The sequence below is a fragment of the Fusarium sambucinum genome, chromosome I, assembly GCF_050947815.1.
Source record: "Fusarium sambucinum isolate potato_lamoka chromosome I, whole genome shotgun sequence".
Taxonomy (NCBI): Eukaryota; Fungi; Ascomycota; class Sordariomycetes; order Hypocreales; family Nectriaceae; genus Fusarium; species Fusarium sambucinum.
The window spans coordinates 1,023,780-1,045,098 of NC_139294.1; the positions used below are offsets into that span (position 1 = coordinate 1,023,780).

Consider the following 21,319-nt stretch of genomic DNA (forward strand, 5'->3'; position numbering starts at 1 on the left):
TTAAACCATGACACTCCATGTGGAAGAACACTCCCCTCCCCTGTTGCGCAGCCTAACCATGGACATGGAATGAAACTTATTCCGCAACGAATCACAGAGCTCTTAAGTGTCACTCCCATGACGTGGTAAGGCTTTCACTCTAAGAACCAAGGTTAGCATCTCCAAAAGAAATGTCGTGGATTAGTTGATTGGATTGACCTACATTGGCTGTTTGGAGAAAAATCTAGCCTGCTGACAGGCGGTCAAGGTCGAGTTCGTTATGGCTCCCAATCAAATTCACTTAAAGAAGAAGGAATAGGCGGGATTTGGAATGAGGTTTCGTTTGACACTGGGGAATTGCTTGGCGTTGAAGACATTGAGGATTGTAGCCCATGCCTGTGAATATAGCTTAGACATTAGCCGCGAAAGTTATGTGACATGGCATACCTTGAACGAGTAATTGTAGCAGGATACTGGATCATCAGATTTTCGGTATCATTGCGAGAGGTGTTTCGGCGACGCAATGCCAAGTAGGCAAACCAGGCGCTCAAGGTTGCGATGAGAAGAGCTGGAACTGTACTGACGAGAGTAATAATAGTATCTACATTTAGTTTACTCATATTGAAAGATGATTATGAGGATGAGAAAGAAGAAACCTTTTGAAATTGAACAAAGATCAAGGACTCTTGGACAAAATATTCTTCAACACGCTTACGATTAAAGATGCATGTGCTTTTCAACTTTTTCGAGAAAATACGGTAGGATCTAATGACATTGTGCAATATGCTCTTGAGCCCAATCTTGGGTACTTCGATCTTTGAAGGAGCTCCAATCATTTATTGTACCAACCAAATTGTGGTTTGGTACTCAATAGTCGATCCAATGCCCCAATCAATGATCAAACAACTATGCTGGGTGTTAACTTAACTCTTCCTCGATATTGACTGTCAAGAATTATGAAGCACTTAATACAGCCAGCTACTGTCACATTATTCTGTCTGCAACCCGCCTTCCTTGTCATGTGGTGTTCGCTGTCGTCTGCACGTAAGTCGGAAGAGGGCAGTGTTGGGATTACGAAACGGTAGTACAGGGTGAGTTTTTGCCACACGCATACAGGGGTTGTACCATGTCCAGGCGGGATGTCACTGCCGATTTATCGAGGACATGTAAATAAATGCCTTCACTGAACGAGGAATATTTAATTGGTCTGCTAAAGTGTGAAGTGTCACAAAGCTCTTTGATTTTTATACACAAAGTCACGTGTAGTAAGGATTTCGAAATTCTCTCACAGATTCTCCTTTTCCCTCCTAGCCTCCTTCACATACATGATAATTTATGAGCAGTAGGGAAAACATTCCTCTCAGAATCCTTGCCTGTGACAACTACCTTCTTCAACAGTTGCTATAACTAGTAACCACTGTATAATCTAACTGCTATAACAGCCGCTATAGTAGGAGGCTAGATTATGTAAGAATTTGATGGACGACATTCAAGCTATTGAAAATGAGGCTATTCCGAGGTTTGTGGTTAAGAAACAAGTCACGTCCTGCGGATGTAAGCATGGTGTACTGACCTTGGCACAAGCTAGGTGATTAACGCGTCTCGCCAACGCGTTGAAGTATGTCGCGCCGCCAACTTGTAGCCCCACATCCCAATCCCATCAAACACCTGTTAGAGATCTCATTTCATCTCACCTCATACTCTTTCACAATTCTCATCCATATTCTCGCTTATTAACTACTTGTCCCAAAGTCAACACAATATCCATTTCTCATCCTAACGCAAAACCCCCCAGAAAAACAACGTCTCAATCATAAAAATGGCCCACAAACGCAAGCGGTCTATCTCCGAGCTCTGCGCCTCGCCCTCATCAGTTTCATCCTTCGACTCTCCTCCACGCGTCAGCAACTCCATCACCAACCCTTTCGCCATAATGACTTTGACGCCTCTTCATCTTCACAGTCGAACTATGAAGAGAATGCGCGATAATCGACCTTCAGAGGAGATGATTCATCGTAAGCTTCGCCAGTTTCGCCTTGGATAAGTTTGCACGTGCTAATTAAGTTTTAGAACGTACACTCAAAATGCTGTACTCGGCACAGAACCAGACCCAACAGCCCGAAGTTCCATCTGAACCTATGCAAACCGAGACGCAAACTACACGGCCCGGATCGGCGCAACAATCTCTTCATCGATTTTGGAATATTTCCTCCACTCCGACACCGTCAGCTACTACTCTCAACCAACCCGAACTCGCTCCCTCGAACTGCGACGACTGTGGCGTCAGCTTCAACAGCGGCGACGATGGAATGGACCTTGACAACTTTAATAATGAGGATCACTCATGCGTTGCTTGTAACAAGCATGTCTGTTTCAGCTGCTCTGTCAGCAACCTCGGCGAGCAGCGACGATGTTTGCATTGTGCAGGTCGAAAAGAGACAACGAGTCACAACTCAACGAACGGACATACCGCAATGGTTTTTTAAACGGTTTTGGATACAAGATTGGATAATTGGGAACATTTAGCGACAACACGGGGGTTATAACAACGGCGTTCATACCAGGCGGCACACAGGGGGATATCAGGGCATCAATTGCTGGGATAGCATTAACATCAGGAATTGCACAATACATTCACATAGGTAGTTTATAAATAGTAAACCGTTTCACGAAACGCTTCTCATACTGAGCAATACGCAGCTCAGTCCAAACAATGGACCGGGGAATTAGCAATGAGCTATGAATTAACATTTGGGCTTTTTGAAGCAAATATTTATAAAATCAACGCAATCTCGCACAAAAACCAAAAATTCCATCTAACCACGTCGGCGAGTAGTAGGGCTCTTCTTGGGAGTAGCTGTGGTAGAGGCAGAAGGGGACAGAGTGCTGGTAGCAGTAGGCTTAGCCTCGATGGGAGAAACCTTGCGCTTGCCCTTGGCCTTCTCGGAGGGAGCGTTCCAGTAAAAGATCATCTGGAGAGCAAGGATGGCGTTGAGAGCGAAGCCAGAGATGAAACCGTAAAGGATGAGCTTGTCGTCGACCTCCTGGAGGGTTGTGAAGATTCGGGAAAGAGAACCGGCGAGGTAGTTGAAGACCTGGTAATTGTTAGTCGTTATTCGCAAATTGGAGAAGCAAGAGTGACTTACAGCGAAAGCGCTGAGCTGACCGGTGGTACCCTGCTGGAAAATGGTGAGGATCTGGGGAATTTTGCTAGCAACGCTCAGAACACCAGCACCGGCCTGGAGGTGGCCCAAGGTCTGCGCATCGACAATGTTCTCAGCGAACAAAGTAGCAGCGGCAGCGGCAAGACCGGCGACAAAGACAGCAGCCAAACTAGCGCGACCGCTGTAGTTGAGGACAAGAACCGAGATGATAACGTTTTGTCCAACGATCAAGGCAGTCTCGCCAAAGGTGCTGAAAGGGAAGCCGTTTCGGATGTTGTAGGCGAGAGAGATGAGGTATGAAGCGGTCTCAAGAGCGTAAGAGAGGAAAGACACGCCCTCGGCGGACTTAGATCCCAGAAGCTTCTTGATTTGGGGAACCTTGACGACGGCGGAGGCGGCGATGATTCCAATACCGAGAGCCTTGGAAACACCGAGCTTGATGCAGTCGACATCCTCAATGTTGACGTCGAGAAGAAGGGACTTGTAGCAGGTTTCGCCAATAAGAGAAACGCCCAAGTCGCGAATGGGCGCGGGGAGGTTATGGGTGATGGAGGTGATGGCCGGCTTGACGGCATCGACGGCTGGTTTAAGGGCGTCCATTATGGTAGATGGTAGATATTAGAAAGAAATCTAGAGTGGTCAAAAGTCAAACAGCCGTGACAAAAATGTGTCGTGAAGGAGTGTGAGAGAAAGCTGACAAAAAGACGTCACAGAGCTCGTGATTGGGGATGAAAACCTTCAAAAAAAGGGAAAAGGCCAGCATGCAGCAATCAATTTGGAGATGGAAGCCTTACTCATTTGGGCTTAGGTCCATCGCTTGAAAGTAGCTTACCCTGTAGAACAATCAATCAACAACGGCTTTTCTGCCCCAGCTTTTCGGAACCATTTTGGTCTGGCCCTGTTTCAATGGAAAGATTCCCTGTCATTGTTGACTTTCAAAAGCAATGACATCAGAGTACAGGATGTTTCACACGATAAACGAGGTTGTAGAAAAGTCCGAATATCTGATTCATCATAATCATGATATAATCATGCTGTGAGAAAAGAGATTATTCGAGATTATTCAGCTACTTTCTCTGCATGCGATAACACATCATATTCTTTCGAAAAAGGAAATGAAATCTTACAGATCTCTCAGCTTGGAAGGTGGACCGTTGGAGAGGCTGAGCTTGTCCTTCAAGAGGGAACCAACTAGGCCTTTTCCCTTTTTTCTAGAATATCGCTATTTTCGTGCTCTTGTCCCGCTGGGCTTAGTATGACACAGCCAGGCGGTACGAGATTGAAAATAATCTCTTAGCGAAAAATAATACACTGTACAAGAAACTGTTTGCCTGTTCTCGTGGACGGGAGGGGAAAAGATGGGAGGGATCACCCGCGGAGACGATGCACGTGTCAGACCGCAAGCGGCCGGTAGTAAAAGTGAGGCATAAGGCCAAGAGAAGCATGCCAAAACTAAAATATGCGCTGTGATGTTGAGATGCGTTGTGTACATGTATTCTTCGGAGAAAATGATGCTTGCATTGTTGATTTTTGACTCTAGAAGGTATAGTTTTGAACACTACATAAACGGATACAAGCAGTGTAACAAAGGTATTAATAAATGTCTATTCTAATAGATACAAGACCTATTACTACAGATGATAGACAAGGTCAGCTGTTGTATTGTTCTATCCCGAGGCTACCTAGGTAGCGTAATAAAGTAAGTACCTGACGGTTGGCAACCTTTTGTCAGCCACAATCTCAATCTTGTCTTTTACCAGGCACATCCATGTCTTTCTTTTGACATGGGAACCAACATTTGTTATTCTTTCTTGTTATTCTTTCTCTCTTTGTGTGCCTTGTATTAATTCCCTCCTTGTTCTTTTTTTCTTCTCCCCCGGCTCGTGCTTTCATCTTCTGCCCACTTCCATTTTCTCTTTGCCAAGCATATCCCTGCCTCATTCTGCCTGTCTGCGCTGTCTGCCTACCTCTACCTTGTCGCTGGCAGCATTTTAGTTTAGGTTGTCATTGTCCCATCAGCTGGGCTGGGCTCCATTTTCATAATAAGGTATTGGATCCCAACCTGCGCCCAAAGCTCTTCTTTTTCTTCTGGGTGATCTGCTTGTTATCATCGTGTTTCACTTATTTGCTTTTTTCTTCTTCTTCTCTCGCCGTTTAACCGAATGCGACATCGTGCTCGTCTATGGCACTGTACCTGTACCGTACCAGCTGCACCGTTGCATCAGTTATCTATCTTTCCGATCATCGACATCGATATCGATAATCGGCCAGCTGACCTGACCGCTGATTGTCTCATCGTTCACGTTTCCCCACGATTTGCCCTGGATGTGAGAGCGCTACTGTCGTGATCTCTTTTCAACCATCTTTCTCCCGCTTCATCCACCATCGCCAGCTCTTCAACTTTCTACAACCATGGCGGCCCCTCCAAAGACAGAAGCCCCGCCTGGGCCTGGCGCAACCTCATCAACCCCGCCGCCGCCTCCCATCGAGTACGCATATATGTACGAAAAGGACAAGAGCCCTTCCAAGCTATTAGATGCTTTATTGAGATCTATAAGTCGTCATATTGTATGCGCCCCCGTTTTACTACTCAAACCTCTCTAAAGAGGATCGCTATGTTAAGGATCGCAAACTAACCACCTTACGTCATAATAGATATTCGAGATTGGAGATAAAAATGTCTGTCAACTTACACCAGAGAAAATGGCCGCATTTTACAAGGCCGTTGGGGGCGATTACGACTGTGAGTTGGTTTTGATTACCTATCGAGTATTTATACTGACAAGTTCCAGCTCTCTTCGAGATGCCCCACGAGTCCATCTCCTACATATGGCAAGTGACTGGATGCCAACATACTTTACAACCTACACACGACGATTTTGAACCACCTTCAATACCTGCCCTCACCCCTAGAGGTTTCTCACGATGGGAATCTCTCGAGATTTTGCTTGGACCCGAAGAACATGTTCCCTTCTTACAGTTCGCCGTCAAGAACTGGCAATTAAAACATCCAGAAACCGGCCAAGAGTTCCCCCCAGACTTACCCGCCACCGTATTCCCAACACAACCAGACGTTGAGGTGGACCGCTGGCACAAGTCGTGCGCCGACAAACTTAGAAAGGAGGCGAATGCACGAGAGAGGGAGGCGTTCCGGGAAGCTGCACGAGAACCAACTGGTCCTGGTGAAGCTGGTGATGGGTCGGAACCCAAGTTTGCGTACTCTCATGTACGAGGTAGTGCATTTGCTGGGAATCGGGCCAGACCGGCGCCAGAACGACCGTTGTACAACCACGTTCCGGGTAGACATGGAGGCGGGCGACCAGACAGACCTTCACCTGAGAGATATGGCAGCTACAACGGGCAACCTACACCAGATGTTCCACCACACCCAACACACCCATCTCGAGGACCGTCAGATACATACCTTGACCCTAATGCGAAGCGGCCCCCACCGACAAGACGGCACAGTCAGCCCAGACATTACTCTTCAGAATCGAGCGACGACGACCTTGTTCCTCCCCGTGCGAGGAGACGATCTGAAGTTAGCCCGCCTTCACCAACATCACGTCGATACTCCCCTCCGAACGATCGTCCACCTGTTGCTAGCAATCCGCCACAAGCCTTCCGTCCTCACCGCGCTGAGATGAGAACTGACGAATCTACCCGGCGACGATCAACACATAGTCCTAGTCTTCGAGAGAAGCTCTCAGAAAAGGTGTCAAATATTCTACCCAATGGGCTAAGCAATAATGCTTCAGATCGTAACAGAAACGCACAGCGTAACCCATCCTACAACACCGATTCCTCACGCGGACGTCGAAGTCGCGATCGTCTTCCTCCATCCCGTCTCAGCCGAAGCTACTCCGACATCTCAGTAGAGTCATCGGAAGGAGAATCCAGTGATGAAGATCCCCGCCACAGCAGAAGAGTGCGTGACGATCGTGACAGAGAAAGAGACCGCGAACGAGAACGAGATCGCATTCGCGACAGGGGTCGACAACGGGACCTCGACAGAGAAAGAGAAGAAGAACGGCGCGAACGGTACCTCCGCCGACCCGAGATCGAGCGACGTACCAGCAGCCACGCAGATGCCGAGCGTAGACGCGATTACCCGGGATGGGATGCACGATCTGAGCGAAAGAGATGGGATAAACGCGTGCCACCCGAGGAGCGGGGGACAAGTCCTCTTGCAACACCAGGAAGACGGTACGCTGAGCCGGCTTACCCTTGAGCTGGGATGTTAACTTGTGCTTCTAGACCAGTACCTGCATCAGGTGTCGCCGAGCGTATGGCAGCTGGGAAGTGATATAAATGAGCATTTTCAACAAGAATTCTTGATTAGGTTTATTGAGTGTAGCTAGGTATAAGCATGCAGTATGGCGTCTGGATAGACGGAGGGAGATAATGTTATTACGAATACATATTATGAAATTTGATGTGAAGAGGATGCTACAGCATGTTATGAACATCACAAAGTAAGGGATAAGAGACACTGTATCCGCTGAAGATAACCCGTTAAAAGACTTGCGAACCTTGTGTCTAGAAAGCTATGAGTCTGCTGTATTCCTCATAGCTTCACTGCTACTGTACACAGCAAAACAGCTCTAACCCCACGATTACGCCATAACCCCATATTTACATACAAAATGCCGCGCAAATCACGCTAGCCAAGACGAGCTAACCAAAAGTGGCTTCCGCAAGGGAGCCACGCCTAAAGAGGGACCAAGGTGAGAAAGCATCAGCTAAACTCTCCCAATTCACGAATAACTTTACCGCCAGAATCAAATCTAAATATTCTAATGATACGTACCCATCTACTCTGATTGTGCAAAGGTATTCAATTCTAAGTTTCAGATGTCTAAAGTGTCCGAGTTGGTGTAATGGCAGCATATCCGGGTATTCACTGGTGGGAAAACTCACTTACTCTTCGGAGGGGGAAGGCCTAGGCCCAATTCCTAGACTTGGATTATCTTTTTCTTATAATATCTACCTGTCCATCTTACTCTCTGATGTTATTGCATTCGACGCCCTCTTATTTCATATCACTCAAGTCAGGTGATCGGTTCATTTTCGCATTATGTAACTGGCTAGACTCAGTAATGATACCTCCCTGGCTGGTTCTAGGCCCCATTCTCAACAACTGCAAAGCTCCAGCCCCTCCCACTAACTAGCGAGCCAACGAGAGATTTCGGATTGCCATCAGGGGTCCTGTGGTCTGTCGTCAACAAAAAAAGGGATGTCCTGGAGCTAGAAGGGTTACAGGTTCTTGGTTTTACTTTCGGCTACCGGGCCGAGAGCTGAAAGAGACTCAAAAACCGGCTGTTGATGAGAGAAATAAAGAGGTTGATTCTTGGTCTTTATGGTGTGTTATAGTTGTTGGATATCTAACGGCCACGTTTCTCTTGAAATGTAGATATATGGTTCTTCTCAACTACTACTCCGCTCGTCCTTCATTCTCAAAGATCATCACCATGCAGTGGGACCCTGTTTAGCCGCGGTTTACAACGGATGGCAATGGCAATCACATACATACATGCAGCACACACAACCCCCCGAGAAGCCGAGATCACCGCGTGCAAAGCCGCGTGCAAAGCCGCGTGCAAGGATTCATTACAAGATGTGAAACTCAGTTGCAAGCTACATATTCGCGGCTCTTTTGGGGCCGGAGACTGGCCGAGAATCGATCGACTGGTTTGGATGTGGGGGACCTACCCTTGCGAGGTGAGGCGTAGCTAGCTGTAGAGCTCTCCTCTCACCAACAAAACAACTGGCTCATAGTTAATGTAAAGCTTATATATTACGGTATTGGAGCTGGTGTCCGAATATCTAGTCTTGGTTTAGTGTCTTTGGAGCTGCAGTTCGCTCAACTCATAACACCTCCTCCTCCTCGAACCAATTTCACGCATACCTTTTCTTTCATCTCACTTTCTCTCTCTTTTCTTCTTACTTTATCCTTTTTCACAATGAAGCCCTGTGCATCACTCCGCTTGAGGGCCCTTAGACAGGTCACACCCAGTGCCCGTCTGTCTCTCCCCGCTTCGGCGAGATGGCAGCATTCCCGGGCTATGTCGACTGTTGTCGATTATCATCCTCGGACATCGCAGCCACCTCCTCCTCCCGCTGGAGCAAACGAAGCTATCGAGAAGCAGAGGGCTGAGAAGAGGAAGCAGATTTTGAGGGAGGCTGTTACGTCGACTCAGGTTCGACATGATTGGACCAAGGATGAGATTGCTGCTATTTATTATCAGCCTGCTCTTGAGTTGGCATACCAAGCTGTAAGTGTCTCTTTTCTTGTTGAGTTCTATAATTATGACACTGCCATTCTTCAAGATCTCTTGATTCGACTTGGTTGTAAGCAAATACCATAGATCGCCATGACTAACAGATACTCAACTAGAGCACCGTCCATCGTAGATGGCACAACCCCGCCGAAGTACAACTCTGCACCCTGATGAACATCAAAACAGGCGGTTGCACCGAAGACTGCTCCTACTGCGCCCAATCCACCCGCTACCAAGAAGGCACAAAAGTCCCCGCCAAACGAGTCGAAAGCGTCGAGAGCGTCCTCGAAGCGGCGCGAGTCGCCAAGGAAAAGGGAAGCACTCGCTTTTGCATGGGCGCCGCCTGGAGGGACATGCGCGGACGCAAAAACAGTCTCAAGAACATCAAGGCCATGGTTGAGGGTGTCAAGGGTATGGGCATGGAGGTCTGCGTAACGCTGGGTATGATCGACGCCGAGCAGGCAAAGGAGCTCAAGGCTGCAGGACTCACGGCGTACAACCACAACGTCGACACTAGTCGAGAGTTTTACCCCAATGTCATCACGACGCGCAGCTATGACGAGCGACTGCAGACGTTGAGCCATGTTCGCGATGCTGGAATTAACGTGTGCTCTGGTGGAATTCTGGGTCTTGGTGAGACCAGCGAGGATCGTGTTGGTTTGTTGCATACCGTCTCGACGCTTCCAAGTCACCCGGAGAGCTTTCCCGTGAATGCCCTGGTTCCTATCAAGGGTACACCACTTAGTGACAGACCGGTGGTGGAGTTTACGAGCATGCTGCGTACCATCGCGACGGCGCGCATTATCATGCCCTCGACCATCATCCGCATCGCAGCGGGTCGCAAGACCATGTCAGAGGAGAAGCAAGCGCTGTGCTTCATGGCAGGTGCCAACGCCATCTTTACGGGTGAAAAGATGCTCACGACTGAGTGTAATGGCTGGGATGAGGATGCGGCCATGTTTGGTCGATGGGGTTTGGAGCCTATGAAGGCCTTTGAAAAGTCACCTCAGCCTGCACCCGAGACGAGGGTTTTGTAGATATGATTTTCTAGATGAATTATAAATCGAAATCGTAATCCTGGTATATATCCATGCTGATCGTGTTCTCCGGCCTCGGTCCCGGAGACCGGCAACGTTCCGGGTAGATGATCATGAGCGTGTATGTAATAGAGCAAGGGTTTTTGATGTCCGAAGCAACATCACGTTGGTAGAAGCGCATGGGATAATAAGGGAAGAGGATGTGGTGGAGCTAAAGTAGAGAGTCAGTTCGCTTGGCACAGCGCGTGACTCGCAGAAATATTCTTTTTGCTGGGTCAATCTCGTGACGATCTGGCACGGGAGGATATGATGAATCTGACGTTAGGTTTTGAGTTTGGATGTATTCGCATGATTATCGTATTTATCCAGCAGTGGCCATTGTTCAATTACCTTGGTATTTAGCCTTTCGGGCCGCCGTATGATCTTACTCTAATGTCTGTTGATAGAGAACTTGTTGTTTCTGTACAGCCCAAGCGTTGACAAACAGGTTACACATTTACAAACACAAACACAAGCACTGCACAGACTTGACAATCAACTGTCTTGGTGTATCACAACATATGAACAGTTAAGATCAACCTCTATTTTACATCTGGCCAGTATTAAATAATAGATAATGTAATTGTTATTCAGCGCCTGACCGCTTACTCTTATTAACTCTTGCTCTACACCCTCAACTTAGACCCCAGACGCATTAGGTCCCGGCCTTATAATCAACAAGAGCCTATCAAATACTTCCGCTACAGGCTGTAGCCTCCCGAAGAGGACCAGTCCCAGGTCCCTGACTTGTCCTTGTCCTGCCGCCGCCGCCATGGGTCCGGCCTAAAGTCCAAGCCCATACCATATGCACGCCCCTCCTTCACACACTTTCCCTGACCTTCTTGTCTTTTCCTTGTCTTGTTCCCGATGGATTCTTGTCCAATGCATTTCCATTTTGTTTCAATGCGTGCATACCATACATTAGTTTATTAGTCCAAACATATAACTTTGCCTGTCCCTCTCTCCCTTGTCCCACGAAATAACTCTTCCTCTCTCTCTCTCTCCCCTCTTTTGCCAAAATCTTACGCTTAAAATCTATTCGTCTACCGACAAACGGTAGGAAAGGCTAAACATTCACCAGTCAGGTACGCATCTTAAAGATCGTCGTGCAAAAGAAAAAAAAAAGAGCCAAAACTCGGCTTCGCCGTCCCTGCCTAAAAATCGTATCGTACTTTCACCCCCACCGAAAACGCCCGATCAAACAAATTCCTAAAAGGACAACCAATCTCGATTTTCACAAGTCACCACTTCCCTTCAGCCTGCCAGGTCATCATCTACTGCCACGCATTCTCACTTTGGCGAGGTCGTCTACTCGAAACAACTCACACTCTGACCATCGCCGATTACGACGCCAAGAAAATTACCTTTGCTATCCCGACGACATAAACCGAGACTTATTCTTCTTTCTCACGACTACAAACTCTTTTCATCTACACGTCCGACATCGGCATCGCTTTTACTCTCACCATGAAAGGCCAACCCGTCGACCAGCTCGTTTACGAGTGCATGTTTCCTCGTCCCAAGAGCAACGATCCACAAAACTTCCATATGCTCCTCCAGCGTAACTTAATTCCAGAGGTTCGTCAGGAAACACACGCATTTTATGGTCATCTCGATACCCAGGAAGCGAAATACCCTGGCCTCGATTACACCCACAAAACTCATCGTATTCGTCTTTCTCGCTGGCCATGGCACCGACGCCTTTTCCGCGCTTTCGACAATCTTCAGATTACAGCCTCCGAAATCGCGAGTCTGACAAAGTGGGAGGGAACAAAATGGGCCAAGGAAAAATATGAGAAGGAGCAGGGGTACATTATTCATGACACCACCGCCGATGGATTTCCTGACTGGACCGATATTCAACATTTACCTCGTGCTTCTCGCAGCCATTCCGCAGAAGTTGGCTACATGGGACTCGACGACCTGGATAACGATATGGAAGTTGAAAGTGAGGACGAGCTGGACAGTGTAGGCGTTGAACTAAATGAGCGTCTCAGAGATGGAGTTGCAAGACGCGAAGCTGGTGATACTTCAGCTGTCCTCGACGAGGAATGGGAGCAGTGGCTCAAAAACGCCATCGAATCAGGCGAGATCAACTTTCTGAACGACCACGTCTTCCACGAAAGTGACACAGTACCTGCTGCACTCTTCCCGCCAGGTTTGCTCAGCACAGCACGAGCCGGCCAATGGGACGACATTCCCGAGTCTCTTCACCGCATACTCCGCCGCACTCTACAATCCGAAGACCCTAACCGCCCCCAACAAATACAGGCGTCGACACGGTCTCAAACTTCGGCACCTCTGCTGCAAAATCGATACTCTATGGATTCTCGATTGCTCCGCAGCCATTCTTCATTGATCAACACCAATTCTCGATTGATCCGCAGCTCATATCTCCGCCTACCGGTCGGCGATTCTACTTCAGGGCGCACAGAAACTTCGGATGCTTGAAACATTGAGGTCGACTGGAACGACAAATAAAAGCTTTTTTTACCGGCAAGAAATTATACCCTTTTTACTTCGCCTTTTGCCTTCCACAGTGAAGGTGTTTCGACCGGAGTACGCCTCATCCTACGACGACGGAGCACGTAACCCGCAGCCTCACTTGTACGCATGACTACTGTTTCACCCATGTCTCTTAAAAATACTGGGGACTAGGCTACGGCCAGTGACGAACAACCACGCGAAGCATAAAACACGACATTGTTTTTTTTACTGTCTTTCTTTTGTTTAAACATCCACAGGGTGGACGGTGTTATTGGCGCCATTGGGGGGTTTGATGACACAAGTAACGGGAGGAAATATCTGGTGGAATTTACAAGACAAGAATTCTTGGTGGGGGCATCGTTGATAGACTGGCATAGATCAGAGCTTTTGTTTTGGTCTGACTCATCCTTATCAGTATTGGATAAAACAAGTAGGGATAGAGTGGTCTGTTTGCTGCATGGGTTTTCTATTGTGCTGGTCACATTTGAAGTATACAGGCTTTTTTATTTATAGATAGCCAGCAATTGCAATTGATGCCTTCTGCAAGTGGTGGCTTTTTTCGAGGTGTCTGACATGACACATAAACTCAAGCTCTTGGAGAATGGGATGCATTGACAAGTCATCGTTGGCGTTTGCAACCACCACGTATTATGTGTACACGTTGACTGCTGGAGCCTGGTTTGCAGAGCGATAAGTTCATGAGCTGTACAAAAGAATAGTTACACAAGTTAAAGTTATCAAATATTAACAGGTGTTCACTTAGGTTTGTAAATTCCATGATGAGTGCCAACTCACCACCATTCTCTTCCCAATCAAGATCTCCCCACATGCGGCTCAATGCATCATGTGACATCCCGCAAAGCGGGCCATACAAGTGCTAATTGCCGTGAATTCTACGAATAACCTTAAAAATGAGATGGGGAATGCTTGGAAAGTCGTAAAGAAGATATAATCAAGTAGAAGAAAATGCAAAAAGAAGGGCCTGACCGGGGATTGAACCCGGGACCTCTCGCAAACTTTAGTTCTCATATAGAGAACTGAGATGTCACTCCCGAAGCAAGAATCATACCGCTAGACCATCAGGCCAGGAATAATCCTAGGTGTTATTAGTCTGAGTTCAGATATTCCTTTATATATACTGCTCAACTTGTATTTGTCAATGATGGGGACGGCTTGAGAGACTATTGACATACATGTGAGCTTTACCTAATCGCTAAAGACGCGTGGATATAATGCTCATCTGTCCGGTGCCCTGTTGTGGCGCCTCCTTGGTCTGATGGTTACATGACCTTTGGCTGAACAACATCAGGAGTAACCACTCATACTATTGAGGATATATTTATAGGCAGCCATTGATTCTCACATCACAAATTGTCAATGAGGTGCGCTAAATTGTAAAATAAACATGGTATTCATAATAGCTATCAACACCCAGAACGCCTCGCTTATATCATGCCGATCCAGTTGGGATCGACCCTTACATGCCACTAGAAATACAAACTCCAACAGCTACTCTACAATACTGTTGTAGAGTTTGGAGCACTTTAGGCACCTGGGCTACCTTCTGCAACGCCTCCTGAAGATCTTCGAAGTTTTATTCGAATCCGATTCCTCGGTTTTGGTTTGTTGACTGGATGAGATCTCTATTTCTCAGGCTCCAGGTGAGACCACTCGGGAATCGCTTTGATCTGCTGCCACATAAACTTTTCAAGCTTGTTGGCCGACTTCGCGTATGGAGTACTCTCGTTATTGTACTTTCGGCAGTTATCGAAAACCAACTTGGCGTCTCTAGTAAAATCCTCAGGCGTGAGGTACTGGTCGGCTTCGAGTTTGCTCTCCATAGTACTCAGATCCATCGGTTCCTTGATTACGTCATAGTAATCGGCGACATCGTCGCGATTGACTGGTACCAAGAATGGCCAGGCTGAGTTGTGGTTCTGAAGGTCGTTCAATAGATGAAGAAGTTGGTTGTAGTTGGGTCCATGTCGAGGTTGACGCGCTAATTCGTCCATATCGGGTGACCATCCCGATGCTCGAATAGCTGGAATATCCAGAGGGTTGATTTCCGTAATTCCGTTCTTCCACTCTTTCGGAGGGGCATGGATGTTGTGGGATTTGGAGTACGCTCGAATCTTTGCTTGGACGCATTCTTTCTGCTTAAGGAGCATGCGACCCATTTCGAGATAGCGGATCCGTGGCAGCATAGAACACTGCATAATGGTACCACCTTCGTAATCCTTGATGTAACCCATCCATACCTTCTTGTCGAGAGTAATTTCTTTGGTGAAGCCCTGCTTCTTGAAGTAGCCAATCGCATAGTTGTCAGCATACGTCAAGAAATGCATCACGTCGCTTGTCGCTTTAACATAGTCTTTCAAGTGAGACATAAGATGAGCACCGTATCCTTTGACTTGCTGGTCAGAGCTGATGGCACAGAAGACAATCTCGGCGAAACGGCGTCCTTTGAATGGGCGATATGTGATTCCACCAACAACTTCGAGGGGCTTTTTGACGATGGCGATGGACAAATGAGTTCGGTCGTAGACAAGTCGCGCGATATAATCCTTGGGCATTTTCGGGAGCTGTTTTTGAAAGATACACTTGAGGCCGGTCAAAATGATAAGTGCTTCGCGCTCATTGTCGTTGTTGACTACTCGGAACTCGATTTCACCATTGCGCTCTTCGATAACAGCGGGCTAGAGTTGTTGTTAGTATACATGCGCATGTCTCAAGTTTTGAGTTGTTACCTTTTCAGGGAATGGAATTCGCTTGACTTCGGGCTTCTTTTCCGGTGGTTCGGCGGAATCATCCTGCTTGATGCGCTTGGATGGAGTAGGAGATGATGGCTCCTCCTCGGCTTTGCGCTTGCCGTCTGTTTAATCGTACGTTAGTGATTTTACTATTGTCGCGGTCGCATTTTGTGTAGAACTCACTTTCTTCTGACATAATTACTATGGACTTAACCTGGGTTGTTGGGATTCGAAATTATTCAGGGAGAAGTTCGATATGATGGGATGCAGCATCATGAGAGCGGAGTGAAGCGCGTCGAAGCGATCCGTGCGTTGCTTATGTCATTCGATATGGGTCCTAAGCTGAGGGAAGGAAGGACAGGGGCACCCGTGCACTAAACCTAATTCGTGTATGGCCACGATGCGCCATCGTAAGCTCATGAAGCTTCCCCAGAGCATCTTCTGTCTACAGCAAAACAGCCACAGAAGTTGACACTTTGCAAGCAATTCTTCCCCGCAATACATTCAATTCTTGCTGCGGAATCAAACGACTTCCAACTACCAAATTCCACTTTCCCTCCCAACAAGGCCTATGGATTCTTCGCTGCATGAGGTCTGGCAAGCTGCTGCTGGCAGTCCCTTCTTCCCTACCGTGAAAAAGGACACTCAGTTCACGGTCGCTTTTGCCCTACTCATCGTTGGTTTCTTCCTCACCGGTGTCTTTGCTCTCAGTATGTGTCATTCTTCATTAGTCCATTTCGGCCTGCTGACCTTTTTTAGACCGCACCTTGATCAACGTCCCCCTACTAGGCCTTCCGGCTTCTCTTGCACTTGGGTAGGTTTCTTATCCAGCATCAATCATCGCCAAAATACTAACCTCAGCAGGTTCGGAGTCGTCTACATGTTTTGTGCGGTCGGAGTCTACATCTAAGATACCCAAAAGTTCTCGTTTCGGTCGATTTCGTGTAAAATAGTTGGAGCAATCAAGAGAAGACGCTACTTGGCGCGCCAATTGCCTTTCTGCCAGTTTTTGAACCTTTCATTCACGCACCTTTCCCAAACCACCACATCCGCAACCTCGATATGTCTACAGAAGCTCAACCCATCTTCCGCGCGGTTGCGACTTCCACTCGCCCGCTGTATCAACTTTTGAGATGCATAAACTTTGCACCCAGAGTTCATGTTCAAATTACAGAGGAAGGTGTTCGTTTTGCATCTGACCATGCGCGGGTGATGCAGGGTGAGTTTTGCCAGTGATATCGGAGTGACCATAACTGATAGCCAGTAGGTGTTGCGTTTCTCGACAAATCTCTCTTTTCGTCATATACCGTCAATCTACCTCCTCAGGATGGCGATGACGCGCCTGAACTTCCTAATTTTCAACTTTCCTTATCATCAGTCCTTGAAGTGCTTCAGATCTTTGGGGCCGTGGATGTAGCCGCTCGTGCTCACAAAGCAGAGCAAGACCCTTATCGCAGCAATCTCCGGAATTACCGCCCTGATGCTTTCAGCAATCAAACCCTTGGTATTTCTGGTACTTGCACTCTCCTGTACGCGGAAGAAGGAGACCCGTTCAAAATCACCATCGAGGAATCTGGCGTGAAGACTACTGCGTCTTCGACAACCTATTTACCGGAAATACCCGATGATATTCCTTTCGACCGCACCGATCTCATCTTTAAAATTATCATGCAATCTCGAACATTGCTGGATTCGCTGGCAGAAATTTCTCCAACAGCTCCTTTGAAGTTGACAATTACAGCCACCAAAGCCTCGCCTTTCCTATCGCTTGCTGGTGTAGGAGATCTGGGGAGCTCAGGGGTGGATTTTGCACGTGGCAGGGACCTTCTCGAGACTTTTACCATCCAGGATCGTTGGTCGCAGGCCTACAAATTTGACTTTATCAAGAATTCGACAGAAGCGATGCGAATCGCCAACAAGGTCAGCTTACGAGGAGATTCACAAGGAGTTTTGAGTCTGCAGTTCATGGTGGATATTGAGGGTGGTAAGCGAAGCTTTCTTGACTTTCGGTTCGTGCCTTTCCTCCAGGAAGATGGCGAGGATGATGATGCAGATGATGGCGAAGCTGAGTAGATATGTCGTGGATATCGACCACAAAACGATGATAATCTAGTAATGAGTGGCCCTTGTTCAACGTTTGCATGTCTTTCACGCTTGTCAGATTAGAGATTAACCGATCTTGGCAAGCTTTAATGCTGGTTTCGTGGTGAAACCGTGTCGTAGACCCTCTTGGTCTAATCCTCCCTTGATCTGCTAACGGAATGCAAACCCTTAGAATCTGGAACACCCTACCTAGAAGCCATCATGATCGGAATGGTGGACCCAGCCTTTTCGCATCACTGCATCCATCAGTACGTCGAACACTGATCATGTTGAAAAGGGGCCTGCTCCCTCTTGCCATCATTCAATCCCATCCTCCATACATCTAAACTTTTTAATAATCTACACAATCTGCTGAGCAGTGTGACTATCAATTCTTCATCATGAATCAATTTCGAGAGATAAATATCATCATTTCATCAAGACCAAACACAACTACTGCTGTTGTCGTAAAGAAGAAGAGAAAGACTGCTTGGTCCGGTTGTCTTTTCAACCCTATCAAAACGTGGGCAACAACCATGTTCGGAAACAAGCCTATATATGTCGACATCGACGATGAGTCAGAACCGTTACTTGATGAGAAGGCAGTGCCCAGAACTACACAAACGGTGTCAAGTTTCATGCGTAGGGCCGCATCACGAACGATCAGGAAATACAGTCGTCTCCCATGAAGCCACCACCTGGACAACTTAGGACATTGGCTTTTTCGACTATGGGTTTGATTGACTAGAAGATATAAGGGGAATGAAGCACACGGCAGGCCTGTTTGATGCTACGAGAATTTACGAGCGAACGAAGGACTTTGGTCATGACATGAATTACGAACAAGAGTATACAAAAGGAAGCTCGAAATGATGGAGTTACGGTACAGATGCCCCTTTTTGAGATCATATGCACAATGTTTTGATTTACGTGGTTACCAGATATTTTGGGTTGTCGATCCATGTCTAAGCAAAAAGGCGTTCTATTTTACTGTTTCAGTTGGCGTGAGCCTTGACTTTCTGTGATATCAGTTCCATAACTTAGACTAGTAGGTAGACACGCAGGCACGTAACCCAGGAGTACAATCGACCCCCTGTATGTTTAGGAGAAAGCTACTTCTGTCTTATAACGCCGTAAAACTTTAATAAGCTGCAGTTTTTTCTATAAAAGAGGCCTATTAAAGCAGGATAAAGCAGGGGAAAAGGTTGATTACTTATTTTCTTATAAAGAATAGATATTAAAGTATTTTCTCTTAAATTAGTAGAAATTTTAAGCAATTTTACATCAGTATCTTAGATATTAGTGAAGAAATCCTAAACATACAGGGTATCCATTGTATTCGTAGCGAAGGACTCGGAAAAGCATACATGTGCTGGGGACTACGCTTCTGCACCACTGGGATACCTTTTCTCTTTGAATGAAACAACACTGGCTATATTCTTAGCAGACAGGCAAACAGAGGACCCTTAGGCGAATGTCCTCTAGTCGGAAGATTAAGTGATATTTGATGTGCGTTTAGTTGAAGTTAACCTCCTGCCAACCAAATATGTATGGGACGAGAACCCCCTTATGAGATATTATACACCTAAGCGGAATCGCCAGATTCTTTATCTCATCAGCGTAGTCCGGATTTATGAACATCAACTTGAATACCTGAAAGACTTTGTGACTCATGAATATCGAGTGTTTTGTGTATGAGTGCCTCGCCCGCATCGAGAGTGAAGTGGCGATACAATAGATACAGCTTAACAACCTGGCGAAGGCCATGGGAAGCGAGCACTTGAGCCAAACGTAGTAAATTTTTATTCTTTTGCTTTCAATAATCTACTTTCCCGGTTGCCTCATGAGCGATAAAGGAGCTATTGTAAGTCGCGGCAACATTATGATGTTACGCTCGCAGAACTCTGCGAGTGTCAGAACGGAAGATGCTTATCAATACTACAACTCGTCTCCACCTTCGCCATATTTTTGCATCATTGCCTCTACTACCCGAATGTTTTCTTTCCAGTATCCCTCTGCTTCTGATGCGTGGAGGGTTGAGGGCCTCCACTCAGGCTTCAGTAACACTCCAAACTTCATCCACTCGAGGAAAACTTGCGTGGTTTCACTCTCGTAAACCAGTTTCCACTTGGGAATGGCATCCCAGAAAGCTTGGCGGAGCTCATCTGAACGAGGGTATTCTTGACCGAACCCGTTTGGAGTGTTTTGGCGGAAGAACATTTCCAGAATATGATGGGACGACGCAACTGGTGCAGAGGTGACGAACTCCCAATCAATGATGGCCTTGATGTCGGTGTTGTCTTCACTAGACACAATAATATTGTGAGGACCCATATCAGAATGTGACAGGACAACTGGTATTTGCTCCACGATATGCGGGATGTTGTGAAGACTGTTGGATACAAAGTTTCGGATGCGCGTAAGATACAATGCCTTGTACTCATAGATTCCTTGTTGCTTCTCGAGAGAGACTAGTGATGCGTTGATATAAGCACGGAGATATTCTCGTACAGAGGAGAATGGCCCACCGAGACTGTAATGTCGATCTGGACCGATCCTGAGATTGAGCTCATCGTTAACCAAATCGGTAATCACTTCTCCGATCAATCGTGGTTCTGGGAGCGGGATATCCCAGCAGGTTTGGAAAGCACGAGCGACTTTCGGAAGAAGGCTGATCTTTTGCTCGTGGGATAAACTGGGGTATACCCAGGTGCACATTACGCCTGGTATTAGCTGGGTTATCTGCCTCCCCATGCCAGTTGTTTCCTGCCGTTGTTTCTCGTGAGGAATAGAATACACAGAGGGTACTGGTAGGAGTGTAGGGCTGATGGTTTTGGTGATATAGGACATCAAGGAGTCCATTGACGCAACATTCCCGTGGTGGCGTAGCTGAACGACATAAATCGAATCGGTGCTCTCCTTTACTGTCACCTTGTACGAGATGCTGAGTGCGCCGTCGGTGAATCTTTCCCATGATGACAAGTGCTGGCCGGTGGCAGAATAGATCGCTTCGGAAAGGTCTTCTTCCGAAATGACAATAGGGACTGGAGGAGATATGTCCTTTGATCTCCTATCGATTTTGATCAAATATCGATCAAGGGGTACAGGAGGTCCGTCGAACTCCTCCAAAGTAGCAGACCAGGTGAAATAGTCTGGAGTGGCTTTCATCAATGAATAGCCAACTGCTTTGCCCTTTGAAGTACCCAGGGCGCCGGACAAGGCGAAAGACACTATAGCAGTTGCAGCCTCATCTTGCGTGAGAGGGGTTGATGCCATGATTGTGTACCAAAATCTGATGTGGAGTTGAAGTCAGGTAAGTTTCGATAGTGGTAGGAGGAGAAAATATGAAAGTTTCGTGAAGAAAAGCATCGAGGCAGTTGCCAGTGAATCAGTGATGCTATCACGTGTTTACTAGATTTCGGATTTCTAATTCATAAAGAGGAGGAAAGAACATACTCAAGTTGCTGCTGTCTGTGCAGCGCGATAGAAGCTTCCTTGAT

General features: G+C 47.0%; 8 protein-coding genes across 8 annotated transcripts; 5 read left to right on the top strand and 3 right to left on the bottom strand.

Annotated features, from left to right (window-relative positions):
- Window positions 1–1,798: 1,798 nt before the first annotated feature.
- On the top strand, window positions 1,799–2,465 carry FSST1_003077 (uncharacterized protein; the record flags this gene model as incomplete). Its single annotated transcript, XM_083229124.1, has 2 exons — window positions 1,799–1,994; window positions 2,050–2,465. The coding sequence occupies 2 exons, from the start codon at window positions 1,799–1,801 to the stop codon at window positions 2,463–2,465; spliced, it is 612 nt and encodes a 203-aa protein (XP_083086507.1).
- A 330-nt stretch (window positions 2,466–2,795) lies between these two features.
- Window positions 2,796–3,743, bottom strand: FSST1_003078 (PQ loop repeat-domain-containing protein; the record flags this gene model as incomplete). The annotated part of the gene is made up of 2 exons (XM_083229125.1): window positions 2,796–3,074; window positions 3,126–3,743. 2 exons carry the CDS (start codon window positions 3,741–3,743, stop codon window positions 2,796–2,798), a joined length of 897 nt encoding a protein of 298 aa, XP_083086508.1.
- Window positions 3,744–5,555: 1,812 nt separating this feature from the next.
- On the top strand, window positions 5,556–7,374 carry FSST1_003079 (uncharacterized protein; the record flags this gene model as incomplete). Its single annotated transcript, XM_083229127.1, has 3 exons — window positions 5,556–5,711; window positions 5,799–5,886; window positions 5,936–7,374. The coding sequence occupies 3 exons, from the start codon at window positions 5,556–5,558 to the stop codon at window positions 7,372–7,374; spliced, it is 1,683 nt and encodes a 560-aa protein (XP_083086509.1).
- Window positions 7,375–9,106: 1,732 nt separating this feature from the next.
- Window positions 9,107–10,461, top strand: FSST1_003080 (biotin synthase; the record flags this gene model as incomplete). The annotated part of the gene is made up of 2 exons (XM_083229128.1): window positions 9,107–9,418; window positions 9,541–10,461. 2 exons carry the CDS (start codon window positions 9,107–9,109, stop codon window positions 10,459–10,461), a joined length of 1,233 nt encoding a protein of 410 aa, XP_083086510.1.
- A 1,506-nt stretch (window positions 10,462–11,967) lies between these two features.
- Window positions 11,968–12,951, top strand: FSST1_003081 (uncharacterized protein; the record flags this gene model as incomplete). Its single annotated transcript, XM_083229129.1, has 1 exon — window positions 11,968–12,951. The coding sequence occupies one exon, from the start codon at window positions 11,968–11,970 to the stop codon at window positions 12,949–12,951; it is 984 nt and encodes a 327-aa protein (XP_083086511.1).
- A 1,679-nt stretch (window positions 12,952–14,630) lies between these two features.
- Window positions 14,631–15,933, bottom strand: FSST1_003082 (Bromodomain-containing protein; the record flags this gene model as incomplete). The annotated part of the gene is made up of 3 exons (XM_083229130.1): window positions 14,631–15,683; window positions 15,735–15,859; window positions 15,921–15,933. The coding sequence occupies 3 exons, from the start codon at window positions 15,931–15,933 to the stop codon at window positions 14,631–14,633; spliced, it is 1,191 nt and encodes a 396-aa protein (XP_083086512.1).
- Window positions 15,934–16,308: 375 nt separating this feature from the next.
- FSST1_003083 (repair protein Rad1/Rec1/Rad17-domain-containing protein) lies at window positions 16,309–17,810 on the top strand (the record flags this gene model as incomplete). The annotated part of the gene is made up of 4 exons (XM_083229131.1): window positions 16,309–16,447; window positions 16,497–16,551; window positions 16,691–16,956; window positions 17,005–17,810. 4 exons carry the CDS (start codon window positions 16,309–16,311, stop codon window positions 17,808–17,810), a joined length of 1,266 nt encoding a protein of 421 aa, XP_083086513.1.
- A 1,947-nt stretch (window positions 17,811–19,757) lies between these two features.
- FSST1_003084 (uncharacterized protein) lies at window positions 19,758–21,095 on the bottom strand (the record flags this gene model as incomplete). The annotated part of the gene is made up of 1 exon (XM_083229132.1): window positions 19,758–21,095. One exon carries the CDS (start codon window positions 21,093–21,095, stop codon window positions 19,758–19,760), a length of 1,338 nt encoding a protein of 445 aa, XP_083086514.1.
- Between the last annotated feature and the right edge of the window lie 224 nt (window positions 21,096–21,319).